The following is a 17,195-nucleotide window of genomic DNA, read 5'->3' on the forward strand; positions in this document are numbered from 1 at the left end:
CTAACCACTGTGCTGCCCTAAAATATCCCTGAAAATGTCAGCCATTGAACTACACATCGAACTCATTTGCCACTTCATTTTACTCAGATGTTTTATTCCCTCATAATTTGCCTTTATTTAAATTTAATGAAATAGTCTGAGACCCATTCCTCTCCCACTCAAAATTCAATCATGTTATGATCGCTGCTGCCCAGGGGCCTTCACAGTGATTAGATTAGATTAAATTAGACTAGATTAGACTTACAGTGTGGAAACAGGCCCTTCGGCCCAACAAGTCCACACCGACCCGCCGAAGCGCAACCCACCCATACCCCTACATTTACCCCTTACCTAACACTACGGGCAATTTAGCATGGCCAATTCACCTGACCCGCACATCTTTGGACTGTGGGAGGAAACCGGAGCACCCAGAGGAAACCCACGCAGACACGGGGAGAACAGTGAGATTGTTCCTCACTAAACCTCCCACAATACTGGGTCTAGTGTTGCCTGCTCAGATCCAGAACTGTTTGTTCGAAGAAACTACTCTGAAAACAACCTACAAACTCATCTCAGCTATCTCTGCTCATCTGATATTTCTAGTCGTTATATAGATATCTAGAGAGAGAAGTGACTTACCATTTACCCCAGATGAATTTGTTCCTCACCACCTGCATATTCCTTCTTACTTGTCTCTCTTGTTGGTACTGACCGCTGTAGCCCTCACCCTCATTGAACTATTTCATTATTCCAACCCATGTTACATTTAGTTACATTTTTATTTATATCTTAAGCTTTGCCACCAGCTTTTTTCCCCGTAGCAGGTTATGAGTTGAGTCCTGAAAATGTTTAAGCTGAGCTCAAATATAGCACTCTATCCAGGATGGAGACACTGGCGGGAGGGACATTCAGTGGCAGGAACACCATTCAACGTCAACAGGACCATGGTTAGATTCTTTCTTGTTGGAGATGGTAACCTCCAGGATGTTGATAACGGTGGGGGTGTGTGGATATCGGTGATGGTAATGCCATTGAATGTTAAGAATGCAATCGTTAGATCCTCTCTTGTTGGAGATGGTAATCCCCAGGATGTCAGTAGTGGGAGGATTCAGTGACATGGTCCCCTTGATGTTCAATGGCGTTAATCGTTAGATTCTCTCTCATTGGAAATGCTAAACCCCAGGATGTTAATAGTGGGGGGGGGATTCAGTAATGGTAACGCCATTGAACATCAAGGGGGCGATGGTTAGGTTCTCTCCTGTTGGAGACGGTAACCCCAGGATGTTGACAGTGGAGGGAGGGGATTCAGTGATGGTAATACCATTGAATGTGAAGAGGGCAATCGTTAGAATCTCTCTCATTGGAGTTGCTAACCCCCAGCATGTTGATAGCGGGGGGAGGGGATTTGGTGATGGTAACACCATTGAACGTCAAGGGGATGATGGTTAGATTCTCTCTCTTGTTGGAGACGGTAACCCCCAGGATGTTGACAGTGGGGCAAATGGATTCAGTGATGGTAACACCATTGAACGTCAAGGGGGCAATGGTTAGATTCTCTCTCGTTGGAGACGGTAACCCCCAGGATGTTGATAGCGGGGGGAGGGGGATTCAGTGATGGTAACGCCATTGAACGTCAAGGGGGCGATGGTTAGATTCTCTCTTGTTGGAGATGGTAAACCCCAAGATGTTGACAGTGGGGAAGGGGATTTAGTGATGGTAACACCATTGAACGTCAAGGGGGCAATGGTTAGATTCTCTCTCTTGTTGGAGACGGTAACCCCCAGGATGTTGACAGTGGGGCAAATGGATTCAGTGACGGTAATGCCATTGAACGTCAAGGGGGCGATGGTTAGATTCTCTCTTGTTGGAGCTTTAGAGGTGACATTGAAACGTAATCCGATTCACCATGAAATGAGCTGGTGGGGTCGCGGAAGGGAGACAGTGGGGAAGGGGGAAAAGAGGCCATTCGGCCCCTTGTGTGTGTGCCAGACCCTCCTCCATTGGAACCTCTCCCCAACTCAACCAAACAAGATCTAATTTCATGAAATACCTCCCCCTCCCCCATTCCCAAGCCCAACCCTTGACTCTGTTAGGGGCGATGGCCATGTGGTCATGGCAGGCTTCAGGGAGGACGGTAACCAAGGCCGCGCTCCCCCTTAGCAACCAGCGAGAGGGAGAGATGACGTGTTCCTTCCCCGCCCAGGTCCATTTCCGGTAAGGTCTCCGGAGGCCGGCGTGGGAAGGTCCCGCCAACTTCCGGTGAGGGCAGGGTGGGCCACGTGATGCCACGGGCGAGTGCTTCTGCGCAGCCGTGGGCCGCGACCGAAGGCGGCAGCGGGCGAAGCCTCTGGAGTGTGGGGGTGGGGCGCTCTCTGAGGTACTTGGTTTTCTTTAATTCTTATTCGTTCGCTATCGCATAAGACAAGGCGACGGGCGGCAGCGGCGGCGGCGGTCGACCCCCTTTAATGCCTCCGAGTGGATTGCGGTTCTCCTCACGGTCTGGCGGGCGGCCCTCGTAGAGGGCCACAGTTCCGCCCCTTATACGATCTTCCAGCCAATGGGATGACTTCCAGGTTGATTGGCGGTTGTTCCAGCCAATGATCGGCCACTCTAGCGGTTTGTGTCTGACTGACGGGCGGCTCCGCCAATTGGACGGTGCGTTAGCTGCTGCGACTGCTAGTCGGGCCACCGCTTTCAGCCAATCGGTGTACGGCCGCCTTTTTGACTGACGGGCGGTTCGACCAATCGACCGAGAAGGCCGCACCACGTTGCGTGCAAAGGCATGCCAATCAATATGTCCTATCCAATGGGTTGCCACCGTGTTCGGATCGACCCCTACCACTAACCAATCATCCCGCTCCTCCTTTGACAGACGGTCAGCTCGGCCAATGAGTCTCCTGGCGTTGCTGTCACGCCCTCACTGCCAGCCAATCAACCGCTCTGGGGTTGACAGACGGGAGGCCCACCCAATGGGCAGGCACGCCCTCAACCGGCTCCGAGCTTGACAGACGGGAACCTCGGCTGGATGGGCGGAGCCGGGTAACGCCCTCGAAGCTAACCAATCAGCCGGCTCCACCTCTGACGGACGGGGGCAGGCAGCCAATGGGCGGCGGGACTGGGCGGGAGGCGGCGAATGTAGACCAATAGCCGGGCCTCATCTCTTTGATGTACAGACGGTTAGACCAATGGGAGGGTGGGAAACCGGTGCAGGCTAACCAATGGGAGCGCTGCTAAACGCGGAAGTGCTCTCATTTCTTTGGCCACCCGGAAATGGATGAACATTTTTGATGTTTTTAATTTGTTTTTCTCCTCCTGTCACCTGGTTTAGTCACATATAACAAATTTAACTACAGTACAATCATTAGTTAAACTTTGCCTGAAAAGTGAACACCAATTAACTAAATTTGACAACAATTTTGCCACAAAACGTCTTGAAGACACTATTTGCTCTCTCTCTCTCTCTCTCTTCAGAGACTACAAGGGGGTGAGTGGAATTCGAGGGTCACCGCGCCTGGAGCGAGGGGTGGAAGGGGTCGAGAAGGTGGGAGCTGACTCTCCCCCATCTCCCCGTGGTCTCCAGAAACTGTACATGCCACCCACCCCTGGGTGGGTGCAAGGGATTGATTCTGCCTAAGCCCCAGGGACGAGGGAGTGAGCTGGGTGGCTCATCTGATCGTCCTGAACTCTCCTTGCCCCAACAACCCACCCACTTCCCACTCCACGGTTTCCTGATTGGAAAGCTCTCTCTCTCTCAAGCCTGGAATATAACCCCTCGATTCCCCCTTCCTGATTAAACCCCTCAGCCTGGAATATAACCCCTCGATTCCCCCTTCCTGATTAAACCCCTCGGCCTGGAATATAACCCCTCGATTTCCTCTTCCTGATTAAACCCCTCGGCCTGGAATATAACCCCTCGATTCCCCCTTCCTGATTAAACCCCTCGGCCTGGAATATAACCCCTCGATTCCCCCTTCCTGATTAAACCCTCGGCCTGGAATATAACCCCTCACACCCCCTTCCTGATTAAACCCCTCGGCCTGGAATATAACCCCTCGATTCCCCCTTCCTGATTAAACCCCTCAGCCTCGAGCGACCCAGCCTGAACAGATTCCTTTCCCTTGGAGAGTGCAGAGATTCCTCCCCATCTCTGCCTTGAATGGGGGACCACTCACTCCACAGCCTCTCCACACCTCCTTCCATCAGGTCCCCCTGATCTGTTTCAGTGTGGTCGCCTCTTGTTATAAACTCCCAGTGTGTACAGGCCCAAGTGAGGGGGTATGGGAAGTCAGCTCTGCTGCAGATACAAGCCCACCCAGTCCCGTTCCCACTCGCCCTCCCGCCACAGCTGTTTCCCCAGGGTTTTTCCCTGCGTGTCGTGCCTCCCTGCTCACCCTCTGGTCGGTGCTTCCCACAGATGGTGGCGAGCTGGTGCCCGGAGTCCGGATCGCGGTGAACACCTGCTGGTGCCCAGGGAATGGCCACAATCTGGCAGCAGGTGTTAGCTGTTGATGCCAGGTCAGTTCGAAGGGGGGGGAGAGGTGGGAGACTGTGGGTGTGGGGGAGGGGAGGGGAGGGGTGGGTTTGGAGTTGGGGTTGGGAGGGGTGTTGGGGGATGGGGTGGGGGTGTTGCGTGAAGAGGGGTGTTTGGAAGAGGGGAGGGCCACTATAGAGGGCACAGTGCCCTGCGTCCCCGCCCCGGTGTACCCTGGGGTCTGGGCCGTATAACCCCCAGACCCACCCTGCCCCCCTGCTCACAGCCACCCCTCGGAGGGGAGTGGGGGAGGGGGAAGCGTGGAGGGTTCAGCCACCCAGCCAGACCCTCAGCCCCCCCCCCCCCTCCCCCAATCCCCTGCCCACTCGCTCGCTGTCGCTCCACGGGATCCCCCTCTCGTTCGGCTAATCCATCGGGCATGACCCCTAGGATGGGCGAAGGGGGGCATGTGAAAACCTGACTGCACAGCGCCCAACGCCAGGCCCCTCCATCCGGAGACACGGAGGCGGAACATGGGGGTAACACTCGCAAAGCCCTGAGGGGCTCTGTTACCCCTAACCCTTACCCCCTACCCATGGCCTGCCTCATTACCTCGTGCTCACCCATTCACTCCCATCTGTCTGTGGCCATTCTGCCTCCTGCTCGCTCAGTCCTTTTCCCCCCACACTCTCTCTCTCTCTCTCTCTCTCTCCTTCATTCACTCCCCTCACTCTTTTTCACATTCCCTCATTCTCCTACCCTGCCCCACTCTCGTTCCCTCCCCCTCTCAGCAACTGGGTCGCCTCTCTCATTCTCCCATGTCTGTCTGTCTCTCTCACTCCCTTAGCTCCTCAGCGATGTCCACTCCCATCCCGCTCCCTCCTTCACTCCCCTCCCTCCTCCTCCCCGTGCTGCTGTCCCCCCTGCAGGTATAACCCCTACCGGACCCTCCCTCAGTAACTCTCCCCGTGCTGCTGTCCCCCCTGCAGGTATAACCCCTACCGGACCCTCCCTCAGTAACTCTCCCCGTGCTGCTGTCCCCCCTGCAGGTATAACCCCTACCGGACCCTCCCTCAGTAACTCTCCCCGTGCTGCTGTCCCCCCTGCAGGTATAACCCCTACCGGACCCTCCCTCCCTCCCTCAGTAACTCTCCCTGTGCTGCTGTCCCCCCTGCAGGTATAACCCCTACCAGACCCTCCCTCCCTCCCTCCCTCAGTAACTCTCCCCGTGCTGCTGTCCCCCCTGCAGGTATAACCCCTACTGGACCCTCCCTCCCTCCCTCCCTCCCTCAGTAACTCTCCCCGTGCTGCTGTCCCCCTGCAGGTATAACCCCTACCGGACCCTCCCTCAGTAACTCTCCCCGTGCTGCTGTCCCCCCTGCAGGTATAACGCCTACCGGACCTCCAGCTTCCCCCAGTTCCGTACCCAGTACATCCGGCGTCGGAGCCAGTTGCTGCGGGAGAATGCCAAGGGTGGCTTTGACCCCCTGCTACGGCGCCAGTACCTGAAGCTGCGAAGCCAGCTGCTGGCGCAGCGCTACGGCCCCCTGTCGGAACAGAGCAGCTTCAGAGCCTACAGCAACAGCATTCGGAGCAGCCGGACCACCCTGGACCGCATGGAGGTAACGCACCCCTGGGAGGGGGGAGGAGTGGGCTGGGGGGAGGTTCCCATTTCCTGGGGATGCCCCACTCCCCCCCAGCGCAATGCCAGCCCACCCGCCCCCACCGTCTCCCTGCCCCCGACCCACCCGCGGCTCTGGGGGTTGGCACCTGACATCACTTTCTCAACGGGATCACATCGCAACAGCTGAGGGTCCGGGCAGTTCCTGAGGGACTGTGTCTGTCTGTCTGTCCTTGTGTGTCACCTTTCTCTCTCTCATTGTCTGTGTATGTCCCCTTGGTGCCTGTCTGTGTCCGTGTGTGCCTCTGTGCCTGTGTCTGTGAGTCACCCGTGTCTGTCTGTGTGCCTGTCCGTCTGTGTCTGAGAGTCACCCGTGTCTGTCTGTCTGTCGGTGTCTGAGAGAGTCACGTGTGTGTGTGTGTGTGTGTGTGTGTGTGTCTGTCAGTCACTGACCTCTGCCTCTCCCCTCTCCCCCTGCCTGTATATGTGTGTGTGTGTGTGTGTGTGTGTGTGTGTGTCAGTCACTGATCTCTGCCTCTCCCCTCTCGCCCTGCCTCTGTGTGTGTGTGTGTGTGTCAGTCACTGATCTCTGCCTCTCCCCCTGCCTGTGTGTGTGTGTGTATGTCTGTGTGTCAGTCACTGACCTCTGCCTCTCCCCTCTCGCCCTGCCTGTATATGTGTGTGTGTGTGTGTGTGTGTGTCAGTGTCAGTCACTGACCTCTGCCTCTCCCCTCTCGCCCTGCCTGTGTGTGTGTGTGTGTGTGTGTGTGTGTGTGTGTCAGTCACTGACCTCTGCCTCTCCCCTCTCGCCGTGTGTGTGTGTGTGTGTGTGTCAGTCACTGACCTCTGCCTCTCCCCTCTCGCCCTGCCTGTGTGTGTGTCTGTGTGTCAGTCACTGACCTCTGCCTCTCCCCTCTCGCCCTGCCTCTGTGTGTGTGTGTGTGTGTGTGTGTCAGTCACTGACCTCTGCCTCTCCCCTCTCGCCCTGCCTGTGTGTGTGTGTGTGTGTGTGTGTGTGTCAGTCACTGACCTCTGCCTCTCCCCTCTCGCCCTGTGTGTGTGTGTGTGTGTGTGTGTGTGTCAGTCACTGACCTCTGTGCCTCTCCCCTCTCGCCCTGCCTCTGTGTGTGTGTGTGTGTGTGTCAGTCAGTCACTGACCTCTGTGCCTCTCCCCTCTCGCCCTGCCTCTGTGTGTGTGTGTGTGTGTCAGTCACTGACCTCTGTGCCTCTCCCCTCTCGCCCTGCCTGTATATGTGTATGTGTGTGTGTGTGTGTGTGTGTGTGTCAGTCACTGACCTCTGCCTCTCCCCTCTCGCCCTGCCTGTAGCCTTGGGAAGTCAGCCTGAGCGCACGCACTCGCTCGCTCTCTCTGTCTGACACAGCTACCTCCCGCGGTAAACCCATCTCACGCGGAGGGAAAGCTGACGGAGTCACGCTCCCGAGAGCCTGTTCACTGACCCCCACCTGTTCCTTTTCCCCCTTTGGTTCGCCCACCCGCCCAGGACTTTGAGGAGGATTTGCGAGCTCAGGGAGGGAGGGGACACCGACGCTCGGTCAGCCGTGGTTCGTACCAGCTGCAGGCCCAGATGAATCGCGCCAGTTACGAGGATAAGTGAGTAAAACGTGCACTCACCACACACCCACCAAGGACAGCGAAACAACATCCGACATCCCCGGGGCGATGCACATCCCTGTAGAACAGCAGGTCATACAGCCCAGAAACAGACCCTTCGGCCCAACCCTCATCCCAAACTAAACCAGTCCCACAGCCGCCCTGTTCCTGGCCCCCGTCTCCCTCTGAACCTTCCCTATCCATCCGAGAGCCTTCTGAATGTTGTAGCTGTACCTGCGCCCACCCCTTCCTCAGATGGTCCTTCCACATTCTGTTCAAAAGAACATCCCTCGTGTCTTTTATTAAACCCCTCTCACCTTAGGGATGTGCCCCCTAATCTTGAAATGCCCCACCCTGGGGATTTGACACCTATCCGTGACCCCTCGTCATTTTATAAGCCTCTATTAGGTCACCCCTCACTCCAGGGAAAACAGCCCCCAGCCTCTCCTTTGAGCACAAACCCCTCCATTCCCAGTAAATCTCTTCTGAATCCGGGGTCAATAATATCCCTGGGGGACAGGAACTGGACACAGTAGCCCAGACGAAGCCTCACCAACGTCCTGTACAACCCCAACATGGCGTCCTGACGGCTTCACTCAAAGCTCTGAGCGATGGAGGCGAGGGTGCTGAACTCCTTACCCGCCCTGTCTCCCTGTGACACACACCTCAATGTCCCCGAATCCCCTGGGCCGTTCTGTTCCGCAGCACAGCCCAGGGGCCTCATTTTTTTAAAAATTATCTAAGTCCTCCCCCAGTTTGTTTTCCCAAAGTTGCAACACCCCGCAGTTACCCAAGTGGGCAATCCTCAAGCCCAACTGATCGAGAAGTCTGTGCAATCCCAGATTACCCTCCTTCGCTGTCCACAACCTGCACTCCAACGGAAAGGGAGGGCTGGAGATCAGAGTCGGGAGTGCGGTGCTGGAAAAGCGCAGCCGGTCAGGCAGCATCCGAGGAGCAGGAGAGAGTCGAAGTTTCGGGAATAATCCCATCATCAGGAAACGTCGATCCTCCTGCTCCTTGGTTGAGCCCTGACCTGCTGCGCTTTTCCAGCACCACACTCTCTCCTCCCTCCGCCAACTTACTAACGGTATCTCCGATAATCTCATTTGAATCATTGATATAAATGACAGTGCTCTGCCAAGTGCCCTGTGTTACTGAAGTATTACTGACCTCCACCTGTAAACGATGACGTTCTCTCTCTTGGTCCGGGTCAGGTCACCGGGCAGTGTGGTACCCACCTCAGTGGCAGAGGCGAGCAGAGCCATGGCAGGCGACACCACCCTCAGCGAGAACTACGCTTTCGCAGGAATGTACCACATCTTTGACCAGCACGTGGATGAGGCTGGTGAGGGAGTGGGGCCTGTGGGAGGGTCAGTGCGGAGGGAGCGGGTGCTGTGGGAGGGTCAGCGCTGTGGGAGGGTCAGTGCTGAGGGAGTGGGCGCTGTGGGAGGGTCAGTGCTGAGGGAGCGGGCACTGTGGGAAGGTCAGTGCTGAGGGAGTGGGGGCTGTGGGAGGGTCAGTGCTGAGGGAGCGGGCGCTGTGGGAGGGTCAGCGCTGAGGGAGTGGGGGCTGTGGGAGGGTCAGTGCTGAGGGAGTGGGGGCTGTGGGAGGGTCAGTGCTGAGGGAGTGGGGGCTGTGGGAGGGTCAGTGCTGAGGGAGCGGGGGCTGTGGGAGGGTCAGTGCTGAGGGAACTCCTGGAAGTGGTTTGAACAGAAACTTGGAAGAGGGAAGGATGTGATAAACACTCACAGGGGGGTGGGGTAAATGTGTGTATGTTATTGGGGGATACGAGAGCCTGATGGGTGGAATGGCTTGCTTCTGTCCTTTGAGGTTTCTGTGAGGGTCATGCCCCTCTCCCTGTGACAGGGACTGTGGCAGTTCCTACATAGTCTCAGTGGGGGGCCTGCCAGTCTGAGTGACTGTTCTCTCTCGCTCTCTGCTGGGGGCAGTCCCCAAGGTGCAGTTCGCCAACGACGACAAGAACCGGCTGGCCTGCTGTTCGCTGGACGGTACCATCTCGGTGTGCCAACTGGTGCCCACACCCCCAGCCGTGCTGCGGGTACTCAGGGGCCACAGTCACGGAGTCACCGACTTTGCCTGGTCGCTGTCCAACGATGTCATTGTCAGCACGGGCCTGGACGCCACCCTGCGCATCTGGGCCACTGACTCCGGCAAATGTATCCGGGAGATTCCCGATCCGGACGGCTCCGAGCTCCTCTGCTGTACCTTCCAGCCCATGAACAACAACCTCACTGTGGTAGGTAGGAGGGGAGGGTCGGGGCTGTGGGAGGGTCGGGGCTGAGGGAGTGGGCGCTGTGGGCGGGTCAGCGCTGTGGGAGTGGGCGCTGTGGGCGGGTCAGCGCTGTGGGAGTGGGCGCTGTGGGCGGGTCAGCGCTGTGGGAGTGGGCGCTGTGGGCGGGTCAGCGCTGTGGGAGGGTCAGTGCTGAGGGAGTGGGGGCTGTGGGAGGGTCAGTGCTGAGGGAGCGGGTGCTGTGGGAGGGTCATTGCTGAGGGAGCGGGCGCTGTGGGAGGGTCAGTGCTGTGGGAGGGCCAGTGCTGAGGGAGCGGGTGCTGTGGGAGGGTCGGTGCTGTGGGAGGGTCAGTGCTGTGGGTGGGTCAGTGCTGAGGGAGTGGGTGCTGTGGGAGGGTCAGTGCTGAGGGCGTGGGTGCTGTGGGAGGGTCAGTGCTGAGGGAGCGGGCGCTGTGGGAGGGTCAGTGCTGAGGGAGCGGGCGCTGTGGGAGGGTCAGCGCTGAGGGAGCGGGTGCTGTGTGAGGGTCTACGCTGAGGGAGCGGGTGCTGTGGGAGGGTCAGCGCTGAGGGAGCGGGTGCTGTGGGAGGGTCAGTGCTGAGGGAGCGGGCGCTGAGGGAGGGTCAGTGCTGAGGGAGCGGGCGCTGTGGGAGGGTCATTGCTGAGGGAGCGGGCGCTGTGGGAGGGTCAGTGCTGTGGGAGGGCCAGTGCTGAGGGAGCGGGTGCTGTGGGAGGGTCAGTGCTGAGGGAGTGGGTGCTGTGGGAGGGTCAGTGCTGAGGGAGTGGGTGCTGTGGGAGGGTCATTGCTGAGGGAGCGGGCGCTGAGGGAGGGTCAGTGCTGAGGGAGGGTCAGTGCTGAGGGAGCGGGCGCTGTGGGAGGGTCAGTGCTGTGGGTGGGTCAGTGCTGAGGGAGTGGGTGCTGTGGGAGGGTCAGTGCTGAGGGAGCGGGCGCTGTGGGAGGGTCAGTGCTGAGGGAGCGGGTGCTGTGGGAGGGTCAGTGCTGAGGGAGCGGGCGCTGTGGGAGGGTCAGTGCTGAGGGAGCGGGTGCTGAGGGAGGGTCAGTGCTGAGGGAGCGGGCCCTGTGGGAGGGTCAGTGCTGAGGGAGCGGGGGCTGTGGGAGGGTCAGTGCTGAGGGAGCGGGGGCTGTGGGAGGGTCAGTGCTGAGGGCGTGGGTGCTGTGGGAGGGTCAGTGCTGAGGGCGTGGGGGCTGTGGGAGGGTCAGTGCTGTGAGAGGGTCAAAGCTGAGGGAGCGGGTGCTGTGTTGTGCCTGTGTGTGTCGCAAAACTGAATGGGGAGTAATCGTCTCACAGCACAGAAACAGACCCTTCGGCCCTAACAGGGTCCGTGCTGACCCTGTTCCCGAACTAAACTAGTCCCAACTGCCCTGCTCCTGGCCCTATATCTCTTCCCTGTTCAGGAACCTGTCAAATGTCTTTTAAATGTAGTAACTGTACCTACACTGTCCCCTTCCTCTGGAAACTTATTCCCCACTCAGAGCACACTGTGCGTGGAAACGTTCCCCTCTGGTCTGTTTTAAATCTTTATCCTCTCACCTTAAAACTAGTCCCAGGGTTGAAATCCTCGAACCCTCGGGAAATTATTGACCCTGTCCACGTCCCTCCTGGTCTTCTCAACCTCTATTAGGTCACCCCCTCACTCCAGGGAAAACAGCCCCCCAGCCTCTCCTTAGTACACAAACCCCTCCAATCCCGGCAACATCCTGATAAATCTCCTCTGAATCTGGTGTCAATAATATCCCGGGGGACAGGAACTGGACACAGTCCACCAGACGAAGCCTCACCAACGTCCTGTACAACCCCAATATGGCGTCCTGACGGGTTCACTCAAAGCTCTGAGCGATGGAGGCGAGGGTGCTGAACTCCTTACCCGCCCTGTCTCCCTGTGACGCATGTTTCAAAGAATAATGTCCCCGAATCCTGAGGTCTCTGTGTTCTGCAACACTGCCCAAGGCCCTACCATTAATTGTCTGGGTCCTGCCCTTCGTAAATTAAACTCTGGTCTCCTACCGCTCAGTCCAGCTACCATCAATCCCGATGTCGCTCGTGAACCTACTGAGGGTAATTCCCTCGTTCTCACCCCAGACCTTTCATACAAACGGGAGCAGCAGTGGACCCAGCAGTAATCCTTGGGGAACAGCCCTCCCCTGCAGCACCTAGGTGTGAGAACTGACACTAGCTGTGAGCACGGAGATTGGGACGAGGCCGGTTGGGAATATCTGTGCCGTTTCTGTGGCCAGGTGTGAGTGACAGAGGAATGAGGAGGTGGGGACACGGAGGGGTGGGGAGTGAGTTTGTTCCCGTCCCCCCCCAGCCTCCTGATGCTGTCTCTGCCTGTCCCTGTGCTCCTGCAGGTGGGGAACAGTAAGCACACGGTCCACGTTATGAACATCTCAACGGGGAAGAAGGTGAAAGGGGGGTCCAGTAAGCTGACCGGCCGGGTGCTGGCTCTGTCCTTCGACTCGCCGGGCAGGATCCTGTGGGCTGGCGATGACCATGGCAGTATCTTCTCCTTCCTGTTCAATATGGCCACAGGTACCTGACCGACTGACCGATAGGTGCAGGGTATCCTGGGAGGGAGGGAGGGATGCACCCTCTCCCTGTGTGCTCCTACAGGCCCCATCCCCCCACTCCCTGTATCCCCCCCACTCTCCCCACACCCTCCCACAGTCCCTGCCCTCTCCCCACATCCTCCCGTACACCCGCTCTCCCCGAACACCCGCTCTCCCCGTACACCCGCTCTCCCCACACCCTCCCACATTCCCCACCTTCTCCCCACACACCCCCTGCCCTCTTCCCGCACCCCCGCCCTCCCCGGCCTCTCCCCATACAACCCCCACCCTCTCCCCACACCCTCCCCAGCCCTGGCCTGGTACCCACTCCCTGTCCCCTCCCTCAGTCCCTGCACCCTGCTGTATTCACACCGCCCACTCTCGCTCTCTCTGTCTGTGTCTCCCCCCCTCCCCCTCCCCCTCCCCCAGGGAAGCTGACCAAAGCGAAGAGGTTGGTGGTGAGCGAGGGCAGTTCCATCACCAGTATCTCGGCTCGGGCCTGGATCAGCAGGGAAGCCAGGGACCCCTCCTTACTGGTGAACGCCTGTGTCAACAAGCTGCTGCTCTACAGGTGACGCTGCCTGGGATCGCACTGTGCATGCTCCGGGAGGGGGGCGCGATGGGGGCCATGGGGTCTCTGGGAGCGTCTCAGAATCAGACAGAACCCAGACCCATTCTCCTCTTATACATTTACCCCTGACCATTCCACCCTAACCTGTACATCCCTGGGCACTGCGGGCACGGCCAATCCCACCCTAACCTGTACATCCCTGGGCACTGCGGGCACGGCCAATCCCACCCTAACCTGTACATCCCTGGGCACTGCGGGCACGGCCAATCCACCCTAACCTGCCCATCCCTGGACACTGCGGGGACAATTTAGCACGGCCAATCCACCCTAACCTGCACATCCCTGGGCACTACGGGGACAATTTAGCACGGCCGATCCCACCCAAACCTGCACATCCCTGGGCACTACGGGGACAATTTAGCACGGCCAATCCACCCTAACCTGCACATCCCTGGGCACTACGGGGACAATTTAGCACGGCCAATCCACCCTTACCTGCACATCCCTGGGCACTACGGGACAATTTAGCACGGCCAATCCCACCCTAACCTGCACATCCCTGGGCACTACGGGGACAATTTAGCACGGCCAATCCCACCCTAACCTGCACATCCCTGGGCACTACGGGGACAATTTAGCACGGCCAATGCCACCCTAACCTGCACATCCCTGGGCACTACGGGGACAATTTAGCACGGCCAATCCACCCTGACCTGTACATTGTTGGACTGTGGGAGGAAATTGGAGCTCTCAGAGCAACCCCAGTCGGGTGAGGATGTACCAACTCCACACAGACAGTGGGTGGCATTGAACCCGGGTCCCTGCGGCACCATGCCACCCTGTGTGTATCTCGGGGAGTGTCAGTGTGTCAGGCACTGTCAGCTGTCTGCAGGATTCACTCTGTATCTGTGTCTCTCTCTCTCTCTCTATGTCCCTCAGGGTGGTGGATAATGAAGGGACATTACAGCTGAAGAGAACCTTCGACATTCAGCAGAACACTAATCCCATCCACAGCACCTTCTGTCCTCTGATGTCGTTCCGACAGGGAGCCTGTGTAGGTAAGAGCTGCGTGTGTTTCACTCCCTGTACTGCCAGGGGGCTGGGAGGGCTGTGCTAACTCCCTGTACTGCCAGGGGGCTGGGAGGGCTGTGCTAACTCCCTGTACTGCCAGGGGGCTGGGAGGGGTGTGCTCATTCCCTGTACTGCCAGGGGGCTGGGAGGGCTGTGCTAACTCCCTGTACTGCCAGGGGGCTGGGAGGGGTGTGCTTACCACCAGCCAGTCTCCACTGTCAACAGATCATCAGTGTAGCTGACTCACCCCGTCCTGGGAGTGTTTGATCGGGGGGACAGTGTAGAGGGAGCTGTACTCTGTCTCTAACCCCCTATCCCTGGGAGTGTGTGATGGTGGACAGTGTACTCCCTGTGGGAGGGTCAGTGCTGAGGGAGCGGGCGCTGTGGGAGGGTCAGTGCTGAGGGAGCGGGCGCTGTGGGAGAGTCAGTGCTGAGGGAGCGGGTGCTGTGGGAGAGTCAGTGCTGAGGGAGTGGGTGCTGTGGGAGGGTCAGTGCTGAGGGAGCGGGTGCTGTGGGAGAGTCAGTGCTGAGGGAGTGGGTGCTGTGGGAGGGTCAGTGTTGAGGGAGCGGGTGCTGTGGGAGGGTCAGTGCTGAGGGAGAGGGTGCTGTGGGAGGGTCAGTGCTGAGGGAGCGGGTGCTGTGGGAGGGTCAGTGCTGAGGGAGCGGGTGCTGTGGGAGGGTCAGTGCTGAGGGAGTGGGGGCTGTGGGAGGGTCAGTGCTGAGGGAGTGGGCGCTGTGGGAGGGTCAGTGCTGAGGGAGCTGTACTGTGTATGTAACCCCGTGCTGTCCCTGTCCCTGGGAGTGTTTGATGGCGGGGGGGGGGGGAAGTGTGGGAGCTGGCTGCTGTACGTCCCTGCTCCCCTGTCCCTCACTGACGGTACTCCCTGTGTCTACCCCCTCACAGTGACAGGGAGTGAGGACATGTGTGTGTACTTCTTTGACGTGGAGCGAGCGACCAAGGCGATGGTGAACAAACTGCAGGGTCACAGTGCCGCTGTGCTAGATGTCAGCTTTAACTGTGATGAGAGCTTACTGGCTTCCAGCGACACCAAGGGTATGGTGATCATTTGGCGCCGGGAGCAGAAATAACTGCAGAGAGAGGGAGGGGACAGACACTCTGAACCACTCAGTCTAAAACCCATAGATACGTGGATGTAGATACAGTCAATTGTACACACGTGTGTGTCCAATACCATCAAGGAGGGAAGCACTTCTCCTTCCCCCACAGCCCCCCCCTCCATCCCCCTGCCTCTCAGTGCTGCTGGGTCTCCCACCTTCCTGTTCAGCCCCCTCCCCGCTCCCCCCCACTCCTCCCCCCCCCCCCCACTCCCCCTCTGAATGAGGACTGCACTGGGGAGTCTGCCCAGCGAGAAGGGGATATACGATGGTGTTGGGCGTGGGCTGGCGATGGAGAGTGCTGACCCTCGATCCCACAGCGGGGACAGCTTGCTACCCTCCACGGGGCAGACCCCTTTCCCGGGGGAACTGGGTGAAGCGACGAGGGTGTTTTGGAAGTCAGCAGGCATGATGCCAACGGTCACTTCCTCCGGTTCCCCCGGCACCACCACAGATGCTGTTCTGTCCGGTGCCAAGGGAGTGGGCACTGTGGGAGGGTCAGTGCTGTGGGAGGGTCAGTGCTGAGGGAGTGGGGGCTATGGGAGGGTCAGTGCCGAGGGAGTGGGCGCTGTGGGAGGGTCAGTGCCGAGGGAGTGGGCGCTGTGGGAGGGTCAGTGCTGAGGGTCTGGGCGCTGTGGGAGGGTCAGTGCTGAGGGAGTAGGTGCTGAGGGAGTGGGTGCTGTGGGAGGGTCAGTGCTGAGGGAGGCTCAGTGCTGAGGGAGTGGGTGCTGTGGGTCAGTGCTGAGGGAGTGGGTGCTGTGGGAGGGTCAGCGTCGAGGCAGCAGGTGCTGTGGGGTGGGTCAGTGCTGAGGGAGCGGGTGCTGTGGGGTGGGTCAGTGCCGAGGGAGCGGGGGCTGTGGGAGGGTCAGCGTCGAGGGAGCGGGCGCTGTGGGAGTGTCAGTGCTGAGGGAGCGGGTGCTGTGGGAGGGTCAGTGCCGAGGGAGCGGGCGCTGTGGGAGGGTCAGTGCCGAGGGAGCGGGTGCTGTGGGGTGGGTCAGCGCCCAGGGAGCGGGTGCTGTGGGGTGGGTCAGCGCCCAGGGAGCGGGTGCTGTGGGGTGGGTCAGCGCCCAGGGAGCGGGGGCTGTGGGGTGGGTCAGCGCCCAGGGAGCGGGGGCTGTGGGGTGGGTCAGCGCCCAGAGAACGGGGGCTGTGGGGTGGGTCAGCGCCCAGGGAGCGGGGGCTGTGGGGTGGGTCAGCGCCCAGGGAGCGGGTGCTGTCAGACCCAGCCCGCCGCTCCCTCAGCAATCGTCAAGAACCAGCAGCAGGCCTGGGGCTGTGGGACCATACTGTGAGCACCCAGCGTGTGCCTGTACCTCCGAGCTTGCGTCAGTTGTGAAAGCTTTGTAAACACTAGTTTTTCCCCTCGTTTCCCCCCGAAAGCACGTTGATGCCATCCCTCTCGTACCCACTCCCTGTCCAACCTTGTCCCCTCGCATTAATCTCTGGTTACCTGCTGGGAATGGGCCCTGACTCTGTGTGAGAGAGACCGGATTGAGGCATCATGGGTCTGCTGCCCTCCTCAGCGCAGGGTGATGTGCCCGAGGGACAGACTCCTGCCCAGGCTGGGGGATGTACCTTGGTGTCTGATTGTCAGGGCCCAGGGATTTTATAATGTAGCCTGTTCCATATTTAATAACCTGCATTAAATTATACCACAGCAGCTCTGCGTTTGCTCTCTTGTTGGCGAAAGCCAGTGGGTTAGAAGGAGGGGAGGGAAGCATCGGTGCTCAGGCCGGTGCTGAGCTATTCGGCTGCAGTAGGCTTCGCTGCCGTGGTTCGTCTGTCTTGATGCACGGTGTGAGCGATGGGCATCTTTGCGTTCACAGTCGAATTGTGACACGGACCAGCATTTCCGTTCTCCCTTTCATCATCTCATCTCCTCTCCATCCCCAGTGGGAGTGAGCTCCCCCTCTCTGGGGTCAGCAACCCGATCACA

At 58.9% G+C, this 17,195-nt stretch overlaps 1 protein-coding gene across 4 annotated transcripts; it reads left to right on the forward strand.

Annotated features, from left to right (window-relative positions):
• Window positions 1–2,267: 2,267 nt before the first annotated feature.
• Window positions 2,268–16,071, forward strand: wdr13 (WD repeat domain 13). 4 transcript variants are annotated; one of them, XM_060822595.1, is made up of 10 exons: window positions 2,268–2,356; window positions 4,394–4,494; window positions 5,835–6,072; window positions 7,574–7,683; window positions 8,898–9,028; window positions 9,633–9,940; window positions 12,304–12,484; window positions 12,931–13,072; window positions 14,012–14,130; window positions 15,048–16,071. In XM_060822595.1, exons 2-10 carry the CDS (start codon window positions 4,454–4,456, stop codon window positions 15,230–15,232), a joined length of 1,455 nt encoding a protein of 484 aa, XP_060678578.1. In that variant the 5' UTR covers window positions 2,268–2,356; window positions 4,394–4,453; the 3' UTR covers window positions 15,233–16,071. The 4 variants fall into 4 exon arrangements, with proteins under 4 accessions (XP_060678578.1, XP_060678579.1, XP_060678577.1 ...); XM_060822596.1 differs by lacking the exon at window positions 2,268–2,356 and adding an exon at window positions 3,063–3,155; XM_060822594.1 differs by lacking the exon at window positions 2,268–2,356 and adding an exon at window positions 3,233–3,463.
• The last annotated feature ends 1,124 nt before the right edge of the window (window positions 16,072–17,195 follow it).

This window comes from Hemiscyllium ocellatum, unplaced genomic scaffold (assembly GCF_020745735.1).
Source record: "Hemiscyllium ocellatum isolate sHemOce1 unplaced genomic scaffold, sHemOce1.pat.X.cur. scaffold_1371_pat_ctg1, whole genome shotgun sequence".
In the NCBI taxonomy this organism is placed as follows: Eukaryota; Metazoa; Chordata; class Chondrichthyes; order Orectolobiformes; family Hemiscylliidae; genus Hemiscyllium; species Hemiscyllium ocellatum.